This window comes from Microcebus murinus, chromosome 2 (assembly GCF_040939455.1).
Source record: "Microcebus murinus isolate Inina chromosome 2, M.murinus_Inina_mat1.0, whole genome shotgun sequence".
NCBI lineage: Eukaryota > Metazoa > Chordata > Mammalia > Primates > Cheirogaleidae > Microcebus > Microcebus murinus.
In genome coordinates, this window is record NC_134105.1 from 4,683,126 (window position 1) to 4,696,175 (window position 13,050).

The following is a 13,050-nucleotide window of genomic DNA, read 5'->3' on the forward strand; positions in this document are numbered from 1 at the left end:
AATAAAGTCGTGTTGTTTAAACCACTACATTGTGCTAAACTGTTATGGCAGCGATAGAAAACTATTACGTATCTCTACTTTAGGAAGCCAATCTTAAAAAATAAAAAAGAGGTTTCTCATGTCTCGGGATGAAAAGATCTACTCTTGGCTGAAAATCTACCTGTTCCCTCCCCTCCCCACACCCTGCGAAAAGCAAGAAGCCGAGAGCTGCCTTAGGGAGTGGCACCTGAAAATAGAAACTGCAACGTGATTTTATTTCTAACTCCACAGACATCGCTGTGAGTCATTCATCTCCCCGGGTCTCACTTTCCATGTCTGCAAAACAGGCTGAATTAACCCTGACTTCTGCCTACCCCACAGTTTAAGGACCAGGAAGAAAAATCCTCCAAAATCAGCTTCATAAACAGAGCCCCAGGGTGCTCCTTATCAAGCATTAAGATAAACTGCAGACACTAGTCTGGTCCAGACACTCCCACACCTGCTCCATGGGGCGTCTCTCCTCTCCTCTGGCTTCCTTGGTGGGGTTCTGGGCATACCTGGTCCCTCGTAGGTGCAGTTGGCACAGAAATGAGAAAAGCTTCAGACAGGCAAAGGTGCGGGAGCCCATCTTGGGGCCCATGTGGGCAGGTTTTAGGGTTTTGGTTTTGGGGGAACAATATTCTCACACCTAGGTGACTGGGGTTTAGCATGACCACATTGTTTTCATGATGGAAAGAAAACAAAGCAATTGCCCAGATCAGACTAGCAGGTACAGAGGCAGCATGGGACTCCGTTGGAGACAAGGCGAGGAAGGAGAGGCAGAGAAATGAAACATCTCCGAGTTGTCTGGGAGTGGCAGTACCAGTGCGGAGAGCAGAGGTGACACCCTGGGCTCATTCCTTCCTCAGAGCCCGCCCCAGTGAGACCTAAGTAAGTGGACACGCAGGCATTTTCTCAGTAAGCTGGTTACAGATGCCTCGGTTTGGGGGCATTTTAAAAGATGCCCTCAAGGTAACAGAAAGTCACCCTTGTGATGGCAGCATGTGTGAGACCCTCAATTCTTCTGGGTCTCTGGGCACCTGCCCACTCCCATCTGCGCCTTCCTTGGCCCTGGTCCTCATAGCGTGTGGGTGCATGACGCACTCAGGTGATGGCATATGGGACAGGCTCCGGGCCAGGAGTCCCGGCATCAACAGAGCCCGGCTTGGCTGGCCCCTGCCCTGAATCCTCCTGCTCACAGCCAGCTGTGGAGCCGGCCCAGAGGGTGCTGGCTTTTGGCAACCCCCCCCAGGCCCACTCAGTATGACCTAAATCCAGCCCTTGGCCGGTGCCCAGACCACCCCTAGCTCTGGTGACAGTGGCGCCCAGCCCCCCTTTGGCTTCCCAGCCTTCCTGGGAACCCCCTTGCCCAACATCCTGTGTGGTAATCACGCCTGTTGGCCTCACACAGTCCTGCTGGCCACTGCTGAGTTCCCTCTGCTAGTTCCTGGCGCTGCCACCCCTAGCCGAACCACCATGAAATAGAAAGCTGCTGCAGTTCTCTCTCAGGTCAGAATCCCTCCCTTGGGGGGTCCAGCGTTCTGCAGCAGAGGTGACCAGGTGTCCTTCTGTCTTGGAGGAGGCTGCAGGTGGGTCTGAAGAAGGGACAGAGGCCAGACGCTGCAGGAGTGGGGATGGGGCACCTACGTCAGGAGCCCTGCCTCAATTAGCCCAAGGTCACCTGCTGAGGAAGGGCAGCAGAGGAAAGAGCGGCTGCCTCTTCAACAGCAGGGGCCACCCAGGGCACTGACAGAGCTCGAGGGTACAAGAGACGCGGGCACGGGGTTGGGGCAGGGTGAGGGTCACACACAGCTTGACAGGCACGAGGAGCAGGATGGGGGCTCGGAGTTACCATCCCCCGGGTGCTGTGAGGCAGCTGACGGGAACCTCATCTACACGCCGCCGCTCGCCCTGCAGAGAAGGCCTCGTTCCGGGCGCTGTCTCGAAGGTACAGGCCACCACTTACTATGCACGTATCCCCCGCCAGACGGCCCCTGGCCGTTCCCATTGTCCCCATCCTACAGATGAAGACACTGAGTGTCAAGGTCACGCAAGTGGTGTAAGCAGAGCTGTGACGCTGACAGGTGGAGGTGTGGCGGGGTGTGCACTCTGACCCCCTGGATACTGAATACGGGACGGACCAAGCCACTCATCCTACACATGGGCAGGAGCGAGGCTCGGGCGAGTCCCGGAGCCGGTGTCAGATCCCGGGGGAGCCCGCCGCCGCCGCCTCCCGGGTCTCCTCCACGACACAGCCACCCTCCCCCGCCCTTCCGGGCGCGCGCGCCGCAGGCGCAGCAGGCGGCGGGCGGGAGCGCAGGGCTGCGCCCGGAGGGCAGGCTCGGCGCGGCGGCTGGGGGCCGACCCGGCACTGCCCCGAGGCCCCGCCCCGGCCCGGCCACCGCGAGCTGGGGGCGTGGCCTTGCCCGCCCCGCCTCCGCGCGCCCCCGGCCCCCCGCCCCGCGCGCGCCTGGGGGCCCGGGCCCCAGTGCGCGCGCGCGTGCCCGGGCCCCGGCCCCGGGGCGAGGCCGCGGTGGCCTGAGACCTGGCGCGCGGCGGCCGCGCCTCTCGCCGCCCCCGGCTCCGCGGGCGAAACCCGAGCGGCCGAGAGGCGCGGGGCCGCGGCGCGCGCACCTGCCGGGCGGCCGGCGGAAGAGGAGGCGCGGGCCCGGGGCGCTGTCAGGCCCGCGCCGGGAAGCCCCTGGAGCGGGCTCGGCCTGGCGCAGCCCGGCCCGCAGCGCCGCCCGGCCACTTCCCGGAGCAGCGGCCGGCGCTACGAGCGAGACGCAGTAAGCTGCCGCCCCCGCGTGCCGTCGCCGCGGCCTCCGTGCGCGGGGCCCGTCCGCCGGCCCGAGCCGGCCGCGCGCGCGTCGCTCGCAGCCCCGCGGCCCTCGCTCTGCGCTGCGCGCCCCGGCGGCCGTGCGGGCTGGTGGCGGCTCGGTGGCCGGCGGCCGGGCCCCTTCCGGGGAGCCTCGGGGGGCCAGCGCGTCCCTTTTCCCAGGCTTCCTGGAACTGAGTCCAAGGAGAGTGGCAGCTCCATGCTTTTCCTCTTGGGGTATGCTTAATCTTTGGCATTGGCCCTCAGGTTTCAAACAGCGTTTCCAAGACTGTTTTTCCAGAGGCAAACCTCTCCCTCTGGATCTCTGAAAACCAGCTCACTCAACCTGGAATGTTTAGCCAAAAGGAGAACTTCTGAAAAGATCATGAGTCTGAGATCCTTGCCCACCCCCAACAGGCCCCTGGCTCGTGAAAGGTAGCAGATGAGGCAAAGTATAGAATAGTCATATTTTAGAATATGCATTATATCCCTTTAATCTTTCATCAGTATGATTGGACAAGCTGGCCATGAGTTAGTTGTTCCTTGGCCTTTTTTTCTGTTTGAATGGTTAATTGGTTTTACAGCAGTTCCAGGAAGCTAGCAAGGAGGCCTGCATTCATGATGTTAATGGCTTAATGAGAGAAGCTAACATTTCTTGAGTGCTTACTGTATGCCAAGCATTGTGCTAAACTTAGGTGGCTTATCTCATTTTGTGCTTGTGTGGACTAATTTTCTCATTCTGTGGTTGAGATAGAGAGGTCAAATAACTCGTCTGGGGTCACAGCAAAGAATTGAATCCAGAGTTCTCTCACTTAACCAGTTCTCTAGAAACTAGCCCCCGAGGGCTTTCCAGGTTTTAACAAGCTAACTCAGGCTTCGGCATGATGTCTTCATGGCTTCAGAAGGGAGGAGCATGAATCACAGTTAGGCAAAGTGGCCCTGGGAGGCAGAGGCCAGTTGCAGCCATTTAGTGTTCAGGGCAGCTTGACTTCATGGAGCAGAGAAATAGCCTATCTGGCTTAGAACCACTCTTATTCCAGTCCTTTAGAGAAGCAGAACCAGTATCTAATAAAATGTTTTATTTCTTGCCATTTGGGGGTGTAGTCACATTTTGCAGGTGGGTGGGAGGTTAGCTCTGGAACCAGACTGCCTATATTAAAATCCTATCACCTCTAAGCTGCCTGACCTTTAGGAAGTTATTTTACCTCTCTGCACCTTCGCTTCCACCCTACGTACTGCTAAAATGGGGATAATAATAGTACCTACCTCACAGGACTGTGGCAAGAATTAAATGGTATGAGGCATGTCAAACTCTCAGCCTAGCATTTGGCATGGAGCTAAGTACTCTATAAATAACTATTTTGTTATTAGTATAGTATTGTTACAAGTAGTAAGCTGCCGCTGATGTGTGCTTTGTCACAGTGCTTGAAGTTATTCCTTAGCACCATCATTCAAATGCAGAAATGACAGAGGTCCTATGCAAATGGAGTTTATTTGTTCATTCAGCAAATATTTATAGAGCGCCTTCTGTATGCCAGGCCCTGATCAGGGTACTGGAGGTACTGCTGAGAGCAAAACAAAAATCCCTGTCCTCATTGGCGCCTACATTCTTGCGGGGAAGAGTGGCAGACAACAAGCAAAATAAATGTAATTATCACAGAGTATGTTGGGAAAGTGGTATGTACCACAGAGAGAAATCCAGCAGGGAGGAGGATGGGGGTGGGGGTTTACAGTTTTACAGAGTGGTTTGAGAACGGCTCACCGAGCAGGTGACATTTCAGCAAAGGACTGAAGTTAGTGGGGAAGTGAACCATGTGGACACCTGCAGGAGGGGGTGGGACTAGGCCAGGCAGAGAGAACAGCAGGTGCAAAGTCCCTGCAGCGGGAGCATTGGTGGCTGAGGCCTGGAGAGGAGCAGAATAGTAGGAGAAGAGCACAAAGAGGTAACGGGTGGGAGGCCAGAGCGTGTAGACCCTGTGGACCTCTGAAATGAGGATGATGTGATCTGACCAACACTATAAAAAGGTCACTCTGCTGCTGAGTTGAGGTTCAGGTATAGAAGGTCCAGAGGTAGATGCTGGAGGCCAGTTAGGAGGGTCCTACGGTAATCCAGACAGAGATGATGGTGCCTTGTATTCTAGATACATTTTGAAGGTAGAAACTGGGATTTGCTGACAGGTCAGACGACCCCAAGGTTTCTGGTCTGAACACTTGGAGGGATAGAATTGCCATTTATTGAGAATGGGGAAAACTGCATTTGAAGCAAGTTGGGAGATAAATCAGTTCAATTTTTTACATGTTAAGTCTGGTATACATCCAACTAATGCTGTCAGAATAGCTGTTGAACATGTGAGTCTGGAGTTTGGGGGGAGAAATCCAGGCTGGAAATAAAGACAGGAGTACAGGCAGTTGTGTGCTGGGAAATGTTTAACGGCTAACTCTGTAGGGGCTGGGGTTTGGTGGTGGGAAACCTGATTTAAAACCTTTGCCAACATCTGTGGTGTCACTATTGCCATGTTGACCTATTTCAAACACACGGTTATAGAATGTCTTCACCGTGTAGATACAGTAGATGTAAATAATGTCAAGAGCACAGATATTAGTAAAATGCCGTCACATGATTAGGAAGTGATGAGCGTTGAGCATTTATTACCTTTGATTTAAATATAACTTAATTATAAATTTATATAATTCCATTTTTGATAATTACGGCTGTGTTTAACAACCGGCTTGAAAAATTCCTGGAAATCGAGCATTCGAATCTTGTGTGCCATACAAAGTTGCTCCAATGCACATCCCTAATTATAGAGACCCGGGATTGGGACCTGCAGGTGGGAATGACTCGCCACTGCCTGGACGCATTTGGCACAGAAGGGCCAGAACAGGAAGGGAAGAGTGCAGGAAAAATACATGGTGCGGCCATGACAAAAAGGACTGGGCACATCACCTTATGCCCAGTTTAAAATGGTATTTAGTTTGAATTCTTGTTTTACTCCCATATACATCATCTTTAAAAAATTCCCAACTCATTTGAAAAAAAGTTGCTTTCTTCCTGCCTTGTACTCAGAAGGTAGCATCGTCAAAGCTGGGGGGGGACAAGGTGGCAGCTGCCACTGACCTTTACCTTCCGGCTCCTTCCCACCACCCTCTTACCCCTTGTCTGCCGGGCGCAGAGGATTAGAACTGCTTCCTCCTTTGGTTTACCGGAAACTCTGTGCAGCTGGAGCTGTGGCACCAGCTGGGTCAGTCTGTGTCGGGCCTGGGCAGGGACAGCTGCTTGGGTGCCGACCAGACCTGCCTCTTCCACCTGGGCAAAAACACAGACCAGAACTTGGATTCTGATCCAAACCCCCTGGCTGGCCCAGTCAGTGTTGCCACCTTCTGGGATGTTAGCAGAGACCTTCTTTAACAGGTGAGTCTCTCCCAGAAGGACTGGTAGGAGCCTCTGGGGCTTGGAGCTGGGGACAGTGAAGGGTGCTGGGGACTGGGTACGTGCGCCCACAGTCAGCCCTAACTCTAAGACGAGCCTGTCAGAAGAACGCCTTTTCCACCTACCTACGGGAGCCCCCACGGCACTGTATTTTGTAGTGAGTGTATTTCTGGCAAGTATTTTGAATAAGAATTGTAAATGAAATTGCATCCTCCACGCACTTAAGTCATAACTTCAAAGGATTTTGTCTTAACTTCTGAATGACGCACAGTCGTCAGCTCTCTGCTTCCTATTTTAGTTCTCTGTTTCCCTGCCCAGCTGCGTTGGTCTGAGGCTCTAGGCACTTACCTGCCCTTGTAGAACGGCGGAGGGCATCTCCCTGACAACAGGGAGGGGATCTCCCATCCTTGGAAGACATGGGACTTAGGGGTAGTAAAATATGAACATCACAGAGATCCTTTAGCTCAGCCTGTCATTTTCTAGATGAGGAAACTGAGGCCTGGCCAGGTGAAATGACTTGTTCAAGGTCATGTGCTTGTTCATACAGCCTGGGCAAGGATCACCACGTACTCTAGTTCCCGATCTCATACCCTGACCTCTCCTACAGCTTCTCACACTTCTCACTCAGGCTTTTTTTGACTTATTCGTTTCAAACAAAAGAAGGGATTCATAGTTGGATCAGCCATTGGAGGGCCATTTCCATGCTTTTGGGCTAACTTCAGGCATGCAATTTTGGGAGATTTATTTCACAGCCCTCTCGGAGCAGGCAGGGAGGCAGGAGGGAGAAGCGCTTCAAGAAAACCTCTCAAATGAGAGCCCCCCCCCCATCTCCTGCGGCATAAGGACTGTTCTCCCAGCGTCTGTCTTCAGTGCCGTCTGCAGGGCTTGGCGCTGCTGCTGCAGGAGATCTGCACAGACAGGGTTTTCCTGACAGCAAGGGTATTATGCTACCTTTGGGGCCCCGAGGTACTTTATATTTAATTAACACTTGTATATGTTTTTGTCACCAGTATCATCCCAGTTAATCCTCATAACCCTCCTCCCCTTTAGGTGGCTGGTATTAGCCCTGTTTTACAGACGAGGAAACGTGGGCCCAAACGGATTTCATATGCTGCATGTACTGCTAGGTCGGACAGCGGGGAAGTGGCCTGGAGCCCGGCTCCTCTGGAAGAACGATCCCACGTTCTTCTCCTTGGCCAAGGAAGCACAGAGCCTGAGGGCCCCGGCCTGTCACTTCACAGTTTATTTTACCTCCCAGTTTCCTCACCTGTAAAATGAGAATCTTCACCGAGCCTCCCTCACAGACTGCCGCGAGGAAGGACGGAGAGGGTGCGTCTAGGTTGTCCGGCACTCGCCGACTGCTTGGTGAGCAGGTGTCGTCAGTAGTTGGCAACCGGTTTTTGCAGGGGGTGGGCAAATTAAGCCATTTGGGGCTGTTTTGAAATACCTGTGTCAGGACCTGCCCCGAACCTACTGAATCAGAACTTCTCCGTCTCGGCGAAGGGAGTAGGAGGTTCAGTGCGTGTCTCGATTCTGACGCCCTCCTCTGCCAAGAGCCATTGCTCTAGAACTCACTGCTCAGCATTGCAGAGCGTGCTCCCCAAAGTGTGCTCTTTGGACCAGCTGTCAGCACCACAGACCCCTGCCAGACCTTCTGCATCAGAATCTGTATTTTAAAAAGCTCCCCATGAGATGCAAATGCACGTTAAAGTGTGAAAAGCACTGTTAAGATGAAGAAATCTGCTAATAAAAAAACAAATGCACACACATACCACCCACACCCGTTTAGGAAAGAGTTGTTTTGCAACCTCGGAGTAAGCAACTGTTTTGAAATACCCGATATCTTGGATTTGTTTAAAGGACTGCTGGGAACATAGTCAAGAGATAAGGGAAGCTAACCTAGAACTGGGGACCGGGAACAGGCCTGGTCAGGGAGAGTTACCGTAAAACTTCAGAGTCAGAGCGGGAGTAAACAGAGAGCCAGGCGTCGGTTCGGGCCAGGCAGCCACGCAACACAGCTGTCTGTGGCATTCTGGGGAGGGGGGCAGTGGTGCTGGCCCTTGGGGCTCCCCTACTTGCCCATCCTGGCACCCGGAGCTGCCTGAGCTCCTCCTCTTGTGCCAGGCACGTCCAGGGCCCTGGCTACCAGGCTCCGGTCAGGAGCTCTGAGTCGCAGCCCGCCAGCTGGCGCTCCTCCTTCTGCAGGCTGTTCTCTGGGCTTCAGGTTTCTCACTGCCTCTCTCCTGCACTGACCTTGCAGCTTTTCCTTCCCTCCAGACAGGCGACTGCCAGTTGAGAAAAGAAATGCTTGAAGGACCAAGGACAGGGATTGGAAAGCAGAAGAAAGTAGAATGGTCTTGTGGTCCATTTCTGTGTTTGGGGTGAATGCAGATGAAAGGTGGGGGAGGAAGGTGGGGTAGCCACTCACGTGGTCCCTTGCCCCTCCAGGTAAAGCTGCAGTGATGGAAATGTCGGGGGTCCTGTAGGCACTGGCGCAGACACTGTCATTGGGTCCTCATCGTGGTTTGGCCATGCGCTAGGGCCATCTTGGGGATGGATCTCCAGAGAGATTAGAGGAGGCAAAGGGAGAGGTGGAGGAGGGGGTCTGATGGCAGGTCCAGAGGTGATTTGGTCCTCTTGTATCACAGGGGGATGGGGGGAAGGTAAGCTGGCCTTTCTGTGGGGCCTTTTATAAGTCCAGTTATCACTTTAAACCTCAGTTTCCCTATTTGTATTACCAGGTTACAGCCTCCTAAGGTTGTTGAAGAGTTAGCTAATCCTTTATCTGGGAGGATGCCAGGCATATATTATTAGGTGCTAAATCAGTAATCTTAGTTCCTTCTTTACTACTCCACCCCAGGCCGCCCCATTTCCACTGTGGCGCTGGCCATCACGACTTTCCTCCTCCCTTCTACCCTTCCCTCCAAGTCCGGCCTTGGTGGGAAACTGAACCTAGAGCTGTGGAGTAAGAATTCAGCACGGTGAGCCCTGCAAACGTGGCCAGAACAGAAAGCCAGAAAAACAAATACTGCGGTGCAGGTGTGACCTGACCCAGGCCACTCATACACGTCAGCTACTTCAAATGAGGCTGAAAACCGGCCAGGTGGGGGGCTCACCTCGGGGAGGTCGTAGCACGCAGCTGCTGCACGTGCGGCTCAGGAACCGGGGTGCCTGGTGTCAGCCCAGCTCCCCACTTTCTCACCAGGGAACTTCATCTACCTGAACCTCAGCTTTCCATCTGTAAAAGGGGGGACTATGATAGAACCCACCCATGTGGTTCTGTTCAGGATTCTTGTCTGGATTCAGTGAGGTCTAATGCCCATAACTACATAGTTTGGTGTTTGGCTCAGGCGAGCATTAAGTGTTTGCTGCTGTTATAGCTGTTTTATCATGACAGCTACAGCTTCATGGTGCTTAACAGGTGGTAGGCACTGACCTAAGCGTATTATAAACAGCAACTTATTTTATCTTGATAACAACTCCGTGATGTAGGTACCACTATTGCCCCCATTTCAAATGAGAAAACCGAGGTACAGCCAGGTTAAATAATTGTCCAGTTACTAAGGGGTTGAGCTGGGATTCAGACTCAGGCAGTTGGTTCCAGAGTCTATGTTTGTAATCGCTGTGCTGTGGCAATTATTTAGTCGTCATTTTGTACTCGCAGCCTAGTAGACATGGGGAAAAGGAGAGGCGAGAAGAGGTGGTCACATGCTCTCGCAGTCCAGCCGTCGTCTGAGGGCCTGCCACCATCGTTCCTGGCTGGGGCTGCCCTGCTGGTCCTGGTGTCCTGTGCTGCTCCTGGTTGAGGCTGGCCTTGTCATAAGATGGACAGCTCTCCACTCCCGGCCCCACGGGCCTCCCAGGGGGCTTGTGCCACTTTCCCTCACATGCTCCTGGCAGCAAAACGGCCCATCTCTAGCAAGTGGCCTACGACTTACCCAGGCACAGTCCCTGTTTGTGAGGCATGCTCCCTACTCACTCACTGCCTGGCATGGAAGCCAAGCTGCCCAGGAGGGGGAAGCTATGGGCCTGTGACATTTTCTCAAGAAACATGTAGCTGTTTCTTGCCAGGCAGGAAATGTTTGATGCCCAAGAAATGTGTTTGCTTCTGTGTGTGTCTGATCCTTCCTTGTTCCTTGTGTCTTTCCAGGCCCCCCAGGCCCCCAGGCACTTGGAAGATGCTCACAGTGGCCCTGTGCATGGCCCTGCTGGGCTGCCTGCAGGCCCAGGAGCCCCAGGGACATGTCTCCATAATCCTGTTGGGAGCAACAGGGGACCTGGCTAAGAAGTACCTATGGCAGGGGCTGTTCCAGCTCTACCTGGATGAGGCGGGGAAGGGCCACAGTTTTAGCTTCCATGGGGCTGCCCTGACAGCCCCCGAGCAGGGCCGAGAGCTCATGGCCAAGGCCCTGGAATCCCTCTCCTGCCCCAAGGACATGGCACCCAGTCACTGTGCCGAACGCAAGGATCAGTTCCTGCGGCTGAGCCAGTACCGCCAACTGAAGACAACTGAGGACTACCAGGCTCTGGGCAAGGACATTGAGGCGCAGATCCAGCACGAAGGCCTCCGGGAGGCTGGCAGGATTTTCTACTTCTCTGTGCCACCCTTCGCCTATGCAGACATCGCCCGCAACATCAACAGCAGCTGTCGTCCCGGCCCTGGCGCCTGGCTGCGGGTGGTCCTTGAGAAACCCTTTGGCCATGACCACCTGTCAGCCCAGCAGCTGGCCACAGAGCTCAGGAGCTTTTTCCAGGAGGAGGAGATGTACCGGGTGGACCATTACCTGGGCAAGCAGGTGAGCATCAGCTTGGAGCCTGCCGGAGTTGGGGTGAGCCAGTGGACCCCATCAACAGGCCCACACCACTAATGGTAGAATCAGGCCTGAGGGCGTCATGAAACCTGCACTTCCCTGGTCTCGAAGGTGGGCAGCAGGTGAGGGGCAAAGGAAAAGCCGTGAGCGGTGGGCAGGACTGTTCGGTCCTTGTCCGTGCGTCTGGGCTCTCCTGTTCTTTGTGAATCCTTGGTCCTCTTTGTTTCCAAGCTAGGGTCTGGGCTCTGATTCCTAAGCATGGCCCTGCATCCTCTGTTAGAGGTGGTCCCGGGACTCTGGGCTCTGCACCTGGCTCCCAGTTAGGTGTGCTGTGGGAATTAGAATTAGCTTTCTTACCCTGCACCCATCTGCCGTTTTTCAAAATCTTTTTTTCCCCAAGTTCTGTTTTGGGCCACAGGCTGGTAACAAGATCTCAAAACCAAACAGGGAGCAGTGGGACCCTAAGGCTTTGCTTTCCAGCCAAGCCCAGGGGCAGGAGCATGGGGCTGACCTCATGGGGCACGCCAGTCAGCTGGCCGGTTCACTTGGATGTGCCTCGGAGCCCCTTCGGCATCCAGGCCCAGAAACCCCAGCAGAGAGTATGCCAGCAGCTGTGTTCTTGGGTGCAGAGGCTGGCGGGCCCCGGGCCATGGGGACACAGACGGCCGTCTAGGACAGAGCCATGACTTTCATGCCACCCTGTTTGGAGCTGCCCGTAACAATGTTCCCAAATAGTGGTCTCAGACCCGTGCCGTCCTGGTGAGGCTTTCACTCGATTATGGCAAAATGAGGAAAAATACTGAATGTGTTCAGTTGAAAACTTTTCTTGCTACATTTTTGGTGTTAAAATAGCTTAATTTTATTAAACGTTAATAATAATAGAAGATAGGTAATTTAAACTATTTTCTTTCTTGGCAAAGTAAAACCTGGAAACCCCGTGGAGGCCACTTAAAAGTTTTTGGGGTCTTTCCTGGGCTGTGAAACCCTAAAGTCCAGGAACTGTTGCTCAGACGGCACCTTCTCCTCCGAGTAGCGGATGGAGAGGTCTGCAGCCCTGCTGGGGTCCCGGCTCCTCCTTCACCGTGACAAGAACCTGCGGCAACCAGTCCTCTTCCTTGACAGGCCGTGGCGCAGATCCTGCCTTTCCGAGACCAGAACCGCAAGGCTTTGGACGGCCTCTGGAACCGGCACCACGTGGAGCGGGTGGAGATCGTGGTGAAGGAGAGTGTGGACGCGGCAGGTGCGTGAGCGGCCCAGCGCGCTGCGGGTCCCTGGCCTCTGCCAGCCTGCAGCGAGGCGTTGGGCCCCGCGGGGCCAGGGCCTGGGCCGGGCCTCGGCACCTTGTCCGGTGCGTCTCGGAGGGAAGTTTTCTGCTGGTGTGTGGGCTCCTCCAGGGCCTGCCGTGTGTCCAGGGCGCCTGCTGGCAAAGCCCAGGTAGCCACTGTGCCTGTGGGGAACGGGTGGCCCCGTGTCATAAGCCTGGCACAGGTGCGGGAGCAGGTGGCAGTCGGTGCTGGAAGTTACCCCGGGTTTACATGAGCGTGACATGGTGGAGGCGGTCAGAGCCGCATGAGGGCTCCTCTGACTCTTGTACTTGCAGGAGCCCTTGCCTGGGGGGCTCCGCTGTTCCTGCCTCCCCCTAGGCCCTCTCAGCTGTTAGCTCTCAGCTCCGGGCATGCCAGGAAGTCGGAGCACCTGCAACGCCTGCTCCCTTTTGCATCTCCCACGGCACCACGCGCCTCCCTGCACGGCCCCTGCTCCCATTACCCTGGTCTTGTCCTTGTCCCATCTGTCTGTCCCACCAGGAAGGCATCTCCCTGGCTCCTGCCACACACCATGGAAGTATCGAATAAACACCAAATGAACAGCATTGTCCTGGGAGTCGGGGGCCCCAGTGTTAGGCCCGTGTGTGCTAAAAGGTGGCTTGGTGACCCCGGCACACACTTCCCTCGCCTGTGACACCAGCCAGTTGT

At 54.7% G+C, this 13,050-nt stretch overlaps 1 protein-coding gene across 5 annotated transcripts in view; it reads left to right on the forward strand.

Annotated features, from left to right (window-relative positions):
- The first annotated feature begins 1,451 nt into the window (after nt 1-1,451).
- The window catches only part of H6PD (hexose-6-phosphate dehydrogenase/glucose 1-dehydrogenase), a 31,599-nt gene continuing 20,000 nt past the window's right edge, over nt 1,452-13,050 (forward strand). Inside the window, exons 1-4 of one of the 5 annotated variants that reach the window (XM_012791464.3) lie at nt 2,917-4,779; nt 6,010-6,248; nt 10,417-11,062; nt 12,200-12,317. In XM_012791464.3, the coding sequence (XP_012646918.2) occupies nt 6,223-6,248; nt 10,417-11,062; nt 12,200-12,317 (790 nt within the window). In that variant the 5' untranslated portion in view covers nt 2,917-4,779; nt 6,010-6,222. Of the gene's footprint in view, nt 1,608-2,516; nt 2,808-2,915; nt 4,780-6,009; nt 6,249-10,416; nt 11,063-12,199; nt 12,318-13,050 lie in introns of those variants that run through there. The other 4 variants (XM_012791468.2, XM_012791467.3, XM_012791465.3 and 1 more) reach the window with 4 other exon arrangements.